General features: G+C 34.5%; 2 protein-coding genes across 2 annotated transcripts in view; one reads left to right on the top strand and one right to left on the bottom strand.

Annotated features, from left to right (window-relative positions):
* The window catches only part of LOC129799205 (integrator complex subunit 4), a 252,861-nt gene that overhangs the window by 162,290 nt on the left and 77,893 nt on the right, over positions 1-12,678 (bottom strand). The gene's annotated exons all lie outside the window — the stretch shown is intronic.
* Positions 3,169-12,583, top strand: LOC129799215 (ero1-like protein). Its single transcript, XM_055842906.1, has 6 exons — positions 3,169-3,607; positions 3,703-3,960; positions 4,023-4,300; positions 8,908-9,478; positions 12,039-12,178; positions 12,246-12,583. The coding sequence occupies exons 1-6, from the start codon at positions 3,494-3,496 to the stop codon at positions 12,295-12,297; spliced, it is 1,413 nt and encodes a 470-aa protein (XP_055698881.1). The 5' UTR covers positions 3,169-3,493; the 3' UTR covers positions 12,298-12,583.

Genomic DNA, 12,678 nt, shown 5'->3' with positions numbered 1-12,678 from the left:
AAAGAAAAGTACGAGACATAAAATTCCTGCCGAGGCAGCAGGTAGATACTCAAATGACTTGTACTTCCGTCTGTGGTCAGAAACACCAGAGAGCAGTGACTGAGAGAGCACTTTACAATCGTTCCTGGGTCACCTGTGGTCCAAATACCTCAATTCGCTGATATCATTTGCTCTCACCTGTCCTCGCTAATTGAATTAGGACCTCTGAAATTTCGACACCAATTTCTCACTCTCATTTTCAATCAATTTCTACATCTATCAATGAACTGAATTTCATTCTTTAGAAATTTTCGGTGGGAAAAAGTAAATAAGAAGATTTTGGTGGGTGCACGTGGGAGAGCTTCCAACGGTCAAATGGATTTGAATTTGCCGATTGTGCTATAAAAGTTTCAAGCTTTAGAAAGGTGAGAGAAAGAGAGGGATGGATAAACTAAAGAAATTGAATCATTCCGTCTCTCTTGGGCATTGTCATCGCCCAGAAAATAAGCATAAGAGAAAACGCGCATATTACTGATGGAAAAATCTTCAAGTCCACAGAAGTGTCTGTAGACTATCCAAGGCTGTTTTCAAATGATATACCTTTATTCTAAAGTATTTCTTCAAAATGTCTGTTACTTTTCCAGATTATTTTCATTTTATATAAATTATTATTCACCCAAGTAGTTCTGTAAAATTCGTATTACTTTATGATGCTCAAAATTTACTACGTGTTTTTTGTGTTTTCTCACATCTTTCTATTGGAAGCTAATAAATAATATTGTTATAATTTACAATACACAATTCGTATTAATATATTGATTTATTATGTGATATTTTTTACCATTTGTTTATTTTGATAACGAATATGATTTAATATTGAATAACAATTTAGTCAAACGTCCGACTATTTTATTTGTCGTAATTATTCAGACAGGAGTTCTGATATTCAGAATACAAATAAATTTATACATTCAAAAGCGATTTAAAGTCACATTTAAATGATCCGAATTAAATTAGTATTTATGAAAGTAAAATAATAGAATGGAATAGCAATGAATTTTATTTATACTCTTGTAACCCACCATAATACTCCATTCGTAGCAAAAAGCGTACGAATAAGCAAAACATAGGAATTTAAGTATTCTAAGTATAAAGTGTTATTCATATTCAGTATTAGGATCGAGCTGCAAACGTAGCTTTGGAAAGAAACTAGTAAAATTGTTTTGTATGTGCGTTTTTTCCGACGAGCTTTGGTAGATAGTTAAATATTTAAAATTGAACCTTGTCGTGATAGGGTAATTGACCTAAAGCGAGACAGTTTGGAAAGTTGGACAAAGCAATGTGGAATGTGAGACACCTCCTTAAAAACTTGATAATAAATCATTTAAATATATCAATTTTCGATAAAAAAAAATTATTAAACCTAATTTTATGATTATTTTAGAAGTTAAAAATGCAAAAATCGTTATAAAACAATCAAAGGGTTGCATGAAGAATTTAAAAATTGTATTGCATGCGTGATATTCATAACCTTGACACGGTAGTTGTCATTTTCTCTGTTTCTTATGGAAGTTGATAGGAAAATATCAAAGTGTTTTGTTTGTGAAATTTGTGAAATATTGTTAAGTCCGCAGTGGAAATCGAAGGACATACATCCATTTAAAAGGTGAATAAAAAATATTTGTGAAATATTACATTTAAAAAGGATAGAAAAGTGATTTAATTTCGCGTTGCTTTCAAAACAAGTTTTATGAAATCTTGGACAAGTTGATTTTGTGAATGAATTTGGTGGTTTTGTGCAGTGAAATCATGTTAACAAGGACGACAAAGATCCTTAAGTACCCGGAGAAATAGTTGCAACAGCAGTTAGCAGCTGATAAGGAGAAAATCCCCTGGAAAAGGCTGCAAAGATTTCCTGATTCCAAAGACCACTTTTACTGATAGAGTGGGTAGTAAATATTTTCGATTTTCAATTTATTTAATTTAAAATAGGACAAACTGTCCTCTGTACAAAAGTGGCCCTATACAAAAAGTAAGGTAAATTAGGAGCCTGCAGAGGCAACATGATTCAGGATAAGCCCCCTCTTTCGCTCTCTGGGCAAAGTGTTCCGGAGTATGACACCCTCTACAAAAATGGAGTTGGGAAAATTACGACTCCCTGAACTGGGCACACGGAGACACGAAGACCTGTAGGATGATCCAGCAATCACAAGCTCTGCGAGGTACCGCGGCTTACCAGTGGAAAGAAGCCTGGAGATGAAATCCACCACACGGGTATCGTGTAAATAAATATAATAATAATAATAATATAATAATATAAATATCGCAAAAACCCCTGGAGAATGACAAACAGGAGCCTCTACAGAACTCCCAAAGCAAGTGGAAAAGGATTTGGGCAGATGGGGAATTGAAATGTGCTAAAAATTGCATCCGCTTTAAAACTATAACTGCTGGACAGCGTGAGGTGTCTGTGAAATTTACAGAACCTCTTTTAGGTTGGACGTCCAGGAAGTTCTTGGTAATTAGCATTCCTCAATTGTTACCCGGACATAAAGGAGGGATAAGCATAACCATCAAATGTCCAAGTATACAGAGAAAACCCTCAACATTTGATTTTCTACATATTTTGTATGATATTTTGTCATTAACATTACTATGTCCAACTTTCCAAAAATTTTTGTCCAACTTTCCAAAATTTTGTCCATCTTTTCAAAATGTGTTATTTTTTAATTTCCGTGAATTTTCCGATTATTCGGTTGCAATATTTAATAACCTGTTAATATTCTGTTAAAATATTTGTCAAAGAATCCCATGATACAAAAAAATGGTAAAAAATAATTATTTATTCAGTTTAAAAATGAATTTGAAATTGATTTTTTTCTTAAGTGTCTCGCTTTCCACCATTCACCCTATAATTTATCTTCACAATCTGTTTGTGTACCTAAATTATATCACGATAAGGCTCAGTTTTATTTAAAAATAGGTGAAAATCCCAATTTCAAAGGTGCCCCACTTCCCCCTAAAGTACAATAAAGAATGAAAGGAACATCCCACTTCTGACAAAGGGAATTAACGCCAAGATAAGTCTTACTCCCGCCCATTCATAATGAAACCAAAATTATGAATGAATCATTCATGGACAAAGTAATCGTAAAAACCGAAGAAGAAGAAGAATTTTCCCCTCCATTCATCCAAAATGGGAAGAGCCGACGTGATATTTATAGGGGCAGTGTTTAATAAAAAATCGCGTGAAATTTCACATATTTTGCAAAAGTTGATAATACGTGGTCGTTGTTCATTAGTTGCTCTCGTCTGCGATTGCGATAATGTACTACTTGAACAGGTGTTGCTAATTAATTGATTAATTAGGTGCGGGATATTAAAATGAGCGCAAAAGACGACGGTGGATCAAATACAGACATACCGCGAATTTCCTGAAAAGTGCTCCGGAGAGAAAGAAAATGAATCAACAATACTCACGAAAAAGTAATTAAATTGCAAAAAAAAATTTACAATGTCAATGTCGTTGTTGCTGAAAATCGCAGTGTTTATTTGCTTGTGGTCGTCGACGTTTGCCTATTTTTACTCCCAGAACAACGGAAACAATGACAAATTGTGTTTCTGCCAGGTGAGTTTTTCGTCAGGGGATCCGCCCCTTCCGGGAGCTACCTGGAAGCTCCGGAGAGAGATTTTTTTTGGTCTGACCGAGATGTCTTCCTGCAGCTGGAGGGAACTATCGATGATTGCACATGCAATGTGGATACCGTGGATCATTTCAACAACATGAAGATCTATCCCAGACTGAATTCCCTGCTGTCCAGTGATTACTTCCGCTTCTACAAGGTTAATCTCAAGCAGCAGTGCCCCTTCTGGGCAGATGATAGTCGCTGTGCCATGAAGTTCTGCAGTGTTCAGCCGTGTGATGAAAGGGATGTTCCGGAAGGCATCAAGGGATTCTCCATGGAATCCCCAGCCTTTAAAGTAAGATTGTACCTTCGAGCCCTTGTCCTCCTCTCTCCTAATAATTTTTTTTTTTGGTCCAGTACACAAAAGACGCCCAGAAGAGTGCAATTGTGGACTGTGGCAGTGATCTCAATGCTGAACTCAGCTACTTGAACACCAGCATCAGTGACAAAGCTCATCTGGGCTTTCAACTCTGGGCCGATCATGATGAAGCCCAGGACAACTTCTGCATCCTCGATGACCATCAAGAAGGAGCTGAATATGTGGATTTATCCCTGAATCCGGAAAGGTACACTGGCTACAAGGGCGATTCAGCTCACAGAATTTGGCGCTCAATCTATCTGGAGAATTGTTTTGGGTAAGTTCATGGAGGAATCCCCTTATCTTTGGCATTGTTTTCGCTCCAGTTCAGCATGAACGTGTGTAAATTCAATTGGTTGACGACTCTCTGTGCGCTCCGTACAGTGCGGAACTGGGTCACATTTTGGCCCGTGAAAGTTTTTCTCTCTCCTTCCCCAGAGCCGAACTTGAGATTTCACTTCCCGCGAAATTCTTACGTAATTTTCTTCTCGCAAAAAAACAGCTGAATCAATTGCGATAAGAAGCTGCGGTGCAAGAGAGTATTTTATCAGCTGGATCTGCAATGGATTTTCTTTTAGCTTGAACATGGAGTACTTAATATTTATTACTTAACACGAGATGGGTTTGGCAAGATAAAAATGTCACAGAAATCTCCCACGTATTGGGAAAAAGGTCGTTTATCATTTTCCAAAATAAACCGAATTATAGATTGAAAGATTTGGGAAACTCCAACCCCTCAAGGTTTTCCAATTTGCAGCTTTCCCACATATTTTACGTTTCTTTAAAAAAAAATGGGTGACAAAGCATCCCAGGGTTGGCGAAGTGCTCGTACTTCTGCATAATTTACCGTTTACCGGTTCTCAACCGATTTAAACCGATTCATAAGACACCCAAAAGATCCCACAAAATTGTTTTAAAAGTTATAGAATTAATTTACGCACAAAAATTACTTATCGGTTCATAGCCGGTTCATTACCGATTCATAACCGATTTGAACCGATTTATAAATCACTCAAAATATTTCCCAAAATACACCTCAGGAGTCATACAATTGATTTTTTATAAAAAATACTTATCTGTTATGAACCGGTTTGTTATCGGTTCAAAACCGATCGGAACCGGTTCAGTTTTATCGGAAATTCCAAGACTTATGCCCTAGACACACTTACGACTTAAGCCGAGACACGACTTAGTGGAAAATTATGGAAATATAGTTTAATCATAGTCACTAATTCGAATATAATTCATTTAAGCCGTCTTCCGGCTAATCCTCAGGTCTGTCGAGGCCCTTATTTACTATTTACCGGTTATGAACCGATTTAAACCGATTCATAAATCAGTCAAAAGATTCCACAAAATTGTTTAAAGAGTGATAAAATCTATTTCCGGACAAAAATTACTTATCGGTTTAGAGCCGGTTCATTACCGATTCATAACCGATTTGAACCGACTTATAAATCACTCCAAATATTTCTCAAAACACACCTCAGAAGTAATTTAATTGAAATTTGTATCAAAAATTAGTTATCGGTTATGAACCGGTTTGTTATCGGTTATAACCGATCGGAATCGTTTACGTTTATCGGAAATTCCAAGATTTATTTATTTACTATTTACCGGTTCTGAACCGATTTAAACGGATTCATAAATCCCTCAAAAGATCCCCCAAAATAGTTTAAAGAGTAATAAGATTAATTTTTGGAGAAAAATTACTTATCGGTTCTAAACCGGGTCATTGCCGGTTTACGACCGATTTGAACTTATTGATATATATTTTAAGTATATTTCTCAAAATACACATTCAGAAGTAATTTAATTGAATTTTGTGTCAAAAATTTGTTATTGGTTATGAACCGGTTTATTACCGGTTCAGAATCGATTGGAACCGATTAAGTTTTGTCGGAAATTCCAAGACCTTTTCAACTAGTCCAAAATTGCCCATTTCGGTTGAGAAATACGCCCTGTATATCCATTTTAACTTTTGACCTTGAAAAAACGTTATAAAGAATCATTCAACGGTATTTTCACACAAGGTCAATTGTCCGCCTGGGCAATCTCTAAAACATATCCAAAAATGAAAAAAATCGCACGACGCATTTTCGAACAATCCAAAAAAAATGATTTTGTGGGAAGGTAATAAGGATCGATTTTTGGGGGGTCACTCAAAGGTCCCAAGTCACTATCTCTTACTGTTTGGCCTCTAAATCTGGAGACAGCAGGACGGACAGATGGACAGTGTGACGACATTTCTCAGAAATCGTCTGAAACGCGAAGATTTGTTGAGAAATTTAGTCTCTGGAGAGTGGAAGTACAGTTCAAGAAGTAAAAATATCATGGTTTAGGAAAAATTGCGAGATGTCCAAATACACTACATCAGACCTGTGCAGAATTCCAAGACCTTTCAGATGAAACCAATCTCAGATAAATTGGTTGAGAAATACAAATTTTAGACGACATTCACTTTTGACATTGAAAAACCTCTAAAGGAAATGAATAAAGGTCACTGACGTGAAAAATATAAATACACGAAAATTTTTCAACCAAAGCGAACAAAGAGGCTTGACAACAGTTGAAATATTCAAAAAGAATAACACCAAAAATTTTAATAAATTAAAATAATGAATAGATGAATAATAATTTTAAAAAAAATTCTTACAAGCAATCACTAAGGAAAATTTGCTCATAGTGCTTGAACGTTTACTGATAAAGGTTCGTTCACCCTGTAAGCTTGTCTTTTCTCAATCGTCTAAAAATATGAGTTTCATTGCAATGGGCAGTATTTAGGTAAAAATAGTCGGTCAAAATTCAAATTCATGCGGCACACCTTTTAGATCAGGAAAATTTAGTAAAATTAATTCAATTTAGTTAGCGAAATTGAATCTATTTTGACCAAAATGAATTTTGGTTTCACCTTTTAGATTAGGAAAATTTGATTAAAATAAAGTTCTATCCCTTTTTTGCTCAAAAGTGCGGGAAAGTTGGATAGACATAGTAAAACACTTGAAAAACAAAAGAATATGAATTTTGATTTCATGAAATTTTCCGGATCTGAAATGTGTACCGAAGCCATGAAAAATTAAATTTGATTAATATATTGTGGCTTTATGGCTACAGCACACCTTTTAGATGAAGAAAGTTTCTACTGGTGAAAACTTATTATATTGAATTGACCATAAAATTTTACTTTATATCTTCAAATTTTTACTGACGAAAATCGATTTTATTTATACTAACTAAATTCAAATATTTACTGATAAAATACTGATATGTCCCTCAGTTATTATTAATTTTTTTCGCGTCGTATGGACGAAATTTTTCCCAATTTCATTTCAGGATATCGTCAGTTAAATCAGCATTTGTCGAAACTTCCTTTTGACAACTTTTCAGGAGACGAAATTTTCAATTCAGCATTATTTTTCTTAAAAATGAGCCCCAAATGCGATACTTTTGAGTCAAAATAATAAAAGTGGCACTAATAAACTGTAAGTTAACTCGAGAAAATCTTTATAAAATTATTTAAAAGCTGAAATATTGAGAAATATGTTAGAAGAAACACAATAATATTTTATCGTAACTTCCATCGTTTATAAAGCCGTAACTTCCAATGTATGGAGATTCTTGGAGTTACGATAATTTTCAAAAATGCATAATATAAATTTTAATTACTCTAATGATAATAATCGCCTTTAAACGACTAAACTAATCAATTAAACTCTTATACCGATCCCTAAAAGCTTTTATTTCATAAGTTTTATTGAATAGATTTTTTCTCACTTTTTTCTCGCAAATATTGAATTAAAATGATTTCATGTTACACTATTCTCACTGTTTTTGGATATTTGGAAGAGTTTGTGAACATTTTAGTGAGAAATATTACATTTTTGCTGCAAATTACAAGCCACGCAAGTGAGCAAAAGAAGTTACGACAAATGCTGATTATTGAAAATTTTGTATGGAAATTTGTCGTAACTTCCCCAAAAATGGAAGTTACGACAAATTCTGATAAATTTTTATTAATTAAGGGCACTTACGATAATTTTTGTATAAAATAATTTTTATTGGGCTTATAAAAGTTTCTTTTTCACAAGTGCGTTTAATAAACAAAATTACGCTGATTCTAAATATGTATATATCTCAAAATCGCAAAAATGAAGTTACGATAAATGCTGATTTAACTGACGATATACCGAAAAGTATTTTTTTTTATTAAAAGAAAAAATATTTTTAATATTTGACAATAAAAATTTCTCGTTAAAAAAAATCAAAATTGAAAAATTAACTTGTAGCGGAAATGACAAAATTCTGTAAAGGGTTTCATTCCATCTTATTACACTTTTTTTAATTTAATAAAAATTTCCATTCCAAAAATTCAATTTTGAAAATTTGTAATTCAGAAATTTTAATGTTTTAATTTTTAAAATAGGTTCTCTTTCATTTAAATTTAAAGTTTATTAAATCATTATCAATAAAATAAGGATAAGCAGAAATGTTTTCATTCTTGAAGTGTATCCGAGATTGTGTTCCCTTAACACTGGGGCTATTTAAAATAATCAATAAACGAGTCCCCGGAATAGCCTAAGCCCCTGTCCCTTAATTTGTAATCCCAGTTCGACCCTGGAGATTGCGTGGGAGGCACCAGCTGACCTCAAACTGAACTAAGAGAGAGTTAGAGGAAGGAAAGCAAGCATTAGCTGACACATTGACAATGTCTTGCATGTTACTCACCTCGTTGCGCAATTAAAGTGAATGATGGAAGAAATTCCAGGGCTCATCTTTCCCAATCCGCGCGTGGGGTGGTGTCAGGCTTAATTGATGAAGTGCGAATTTATCAAATTGGCACTCGAGTTCTATTTTCAGAAGAGTTCACAGCCATGTCTCTTGCAGGTCATCGAAACACAAACAGAGCCTGGCTTTCATTCCCTACATTCCATACGCCGAATTGGCTTCCGGAAGTGGCATTTGCATGGAGGAACGAGTCTTCTATCGACTGATCTCGGGCATCCATTCATCCATCAATATCCACCTCTGTGCCAATTATTTGCTGTCGGAGAAGAAGGGCTTCATGTCCGATAGTGGAGTATGGGGTCCGAATATTGAGGAATTTGTGCGACGTTTCAGTCCCAGTGAAACCGAAAATGAGGGCCCCCACTGGCTCAAGAATCTCTATTTTGCCTACATTGTCGAACTGAGGGCTCTGGCAAAGGCTGCGCCGTATCTTCGGAATGAAACATACTTCACGGGTCAGGCGGATCAGGATGAAGAAGTGAGGAAGGCCATTAAAGACCTCCTCAATATTATTAATACTTTCCCGAGTCACTTCAACGAGAGCACGATGTTTTCCGGGGGAGTGGGATCAGTGAAGCTGAAGCATGAATTCAAGGAGAAATTCAGGAACATCTCGAAGATCATGGATTGCGTCGGATGCGACAAATGCAAACTCTGGGGCAAGCTTCAAGTAAGAATATTTTAAAAATTCCCTTAAATATTTTAGACCACGCCCTTTTTTAAGAAAAATTACAGGAAATTTTAGAAACTGTGCAAGGTTAGAAGTTTCCATTCCCAAAAAATGGACCACGCCCTCAATGAAGCTTGAATGGTCATTTTAGCTGGGGTTTTATAGAATTATTAAACTTTTATGATTTTAGGTCAAACCACGCCCCCTTTATAAGTTTTACTACAAATTTCAGGAAGCTGCGTGCAAAGTTAGGAGTTTCCAAGCTCAAAAAATAGGCCACGCCCTTAGTGAAACTTAAATGATCATTTTAGAAACGACTTAAGCTTCATGGATTTAAGCTTTTGTGATCTTCGATTAACCCCATTTGTATTTCCGCGCCATCTGTCGGTTCCTCTGAAGTACAATTGCTTCTGAAGAGAGAACGGAAAGATATAGCAACAAGATGATGATGTCAGTTTTATTCTGCCATTTGAGAACACCCAAATATGTTTTCAGGCTTCACATATCAATTAGGTTAATAGATTGAAATGTTGTGAGGTTAGAATTGTACATAACCTCAATAAGATCGGTTTCTAAGTAATCGAAAAGGTTCAATCCCAAACATCACACAGTCCAAAATCATCGGAGTAATACCAAGAGCGCTCTGTGCACAAAAACAAACTTCAATAGAACATAACCTTGAATACTTCAATCACCTTAACCTTTTAGTAAGCGGTTTTGACTAGAAATTGTAAATTTTTGGGTTTGAATGCGGAAACTGCTTTTCAAATATGAATAAAAACCCTCTTTTGACATTCACATTCCAATTACGCTTATAAATTGATAAGTTGTAAGGTTAAAATTGTACATAACCTCAATTTTGTTGATTTCTAAATATCCCTGAAGGTTCCCTTGCGAAATACATTTTACAAAAATTCTACAATTCCATGAAACAGCCGAAAGTCATCAGACTAATAACAGGAATACACTGATATCTGGTCACAAAAACTAATTTGTATTAAAGATAACCTCAAATACCTCGACTTTACAGTGAATTGGAGTAGAAATTGCAATTTATTGGATTTCAATACGAAAACTGCATTTTAAATTTTAATAAACTTTCCTTTTTTGGGCATCACATTACAATTGCGTTAAATAGAGATGATGAGTTGTAAGGTTAGAATTATACATAACCTCAATTACGTAGATTCTTAAGTAATCAATAAGGTTCCTTTACAACATTTATTTTGCATAAAATCTACAACTCCTTGAAACAGTTCAAGTTCGTCAAATTAATACCTACTAAGAGGGCTCTGGCCATAAAAACTATTTTTTATAGAACATAACCTCAAATACAAGGTTGAGAGTCGACCATTAGAATCTGATGTAAGTCAATGTTTGGAATTTCGGTCTAAAACTTTCTTGCTCTTTGGCCAAATAAAACATAAAGAAGACCAAAATAGTTTTATACCGATATTCCAAGCATTGTCGTACATAACCTCAAATATTTGAACTTTTGAGTAAGCGATTTGGACGTGAGGTTGCAAATTTTAGGTTTAAATACAAAAACTGCATTTCAAATTTGACTAAGGCTCTTCGTTTTGGAATTTACATTCTAATTGCGTCAATAGATTGATAAATTGTAAGGTTAGAATTGTGCATAACCTCAATTTAGCTGAATTTTAAATACTTCTGAAGGTTCTATTGCAAAATAAATTTTATAAAAATTCTACAATTCCTTGGAACAGTTCAACATCGTCAAACTAATATTACAGGCATTCAGTTCACAAAAACTAATATTTATAGAACATAACCTCCAATATTTCAATCCTTCACTGAGCATTTTTGACGAGAAATTGTAAATATTTGTCTTCAAACGCGAAAACTGCTTTTGAAATTTTAGTAAAAATCCTCTTTTGATATTCACATTACATTTGCGCTCATAAATTGATACGTTGTAAGGTTAAAATTGTACATAACCTTAATTTTGTCGATCTCTAAGTGCTCAAAACATGTTCTTTTGCAATATTCTCTTTGCAACAATTTGATAATCCCCTAAAGAATTTTAAGTTCTTCAGAGACAAACACTAGTGGTTATTTATCTGCAAAAACTATTTTTATAGAACATAACCTCAAATATTAAGACCTTCAGATTTTGAGGTTAGAATCGTTAGAATTTGACATGCCTTAGAATAAAAATATTTCAAACAATTCAAACTCATTACCCAGCGAGCACCAAATGCTAACCGATTGCAATTCAGCTGTAAACATATGTATTTTCAGCTGAATTCTGCTAACATTGAAACAAAATTGGCGATTCAGTGCCATTTCCATATATTTGGTTAGCACTTTTTGTTCGACAACTGCTGATCAGTCAGCAAATTTTTGCTAGTCGATTCAGCAAAAATATGCTGAAAACGCTACTTTTTTCAGCTAAGTGTGCTCGCTGGGTATAGCTTTATATTCAAAAAGGAACTGAAATTACATAATTTCTTCGAAGGGTGAAAAGATTTTAGGAAATGAGTTTCTGTATAATTTTGAGGCATTCGCTGTTAATTAATGAGATTTCCGGGGATTCCAGGTACAGGGACTGGGAACAGCTCTGAAAATCCTGTTCTCAGGAAAATTCGATAACGCCACGGAAGTGGCTAAGGAGGAGAATACGGAAAAATTGAGACTCAAACGGACAGAAATTGTATCGCTCTTCAATGCTTTTGGACGGTAAAAAGTCTCCCTCTGATAGTATCAGAGTCCAGCAGGAAATTGATAAGTGCTGTCTTTTTTTCAGGTTATCAACGAGTATCAACAGATTGGAACATTTTCGCAAATTAATGAGATGATAGTGCGTGAAAGACGGTTAAATTTCACGCAAAGCAGAAACAAACCAAATTTGTGTGTTTTCTAGGAGTCAGATAAATATTAATTAGGTGAAAAAAAATTATCTGTGGTAAAATATTCAGATGAACTTATATAAATGGAAGAAAAAGATATCAATTGAAAATTTGTACATGATTTTTCTAGCAATTTTTTTTCTGTGCATTTCCTTGACAAAATATTTATTTTAGAGACAAATCCTCTTTTGTAAATACCTCTAGGGATTTCCCATTTTTATCTTGATACACTAAAGAGTATGTAAGAGGCACATTTTGAAACCAAACACGATTGAATTAACAGAAAAAAAATTACATTCGTTTCAATGTCCCTTTTCCTTAGCAAATGTT

The sequence above is a fragment of the Phlebotomus papatasi genome, chromosome 1, assembly GCF_024763615.1.
Source record: "Phlebotomus papatasi isolate M1 chromosome 1, Ppap_2.1, whole genome shotgun sequence".
In the NCBI taxonomy this organism is placed as follows: Eukaryota; Metazoa; Arthropoda; class Insecta; order Diptera; family Psychodidae; genus Phlebotomus; species Phlebotomus papatasi.
This window is presented reverse-complemented; position numbering and strand designations above follow the sequence as displayed.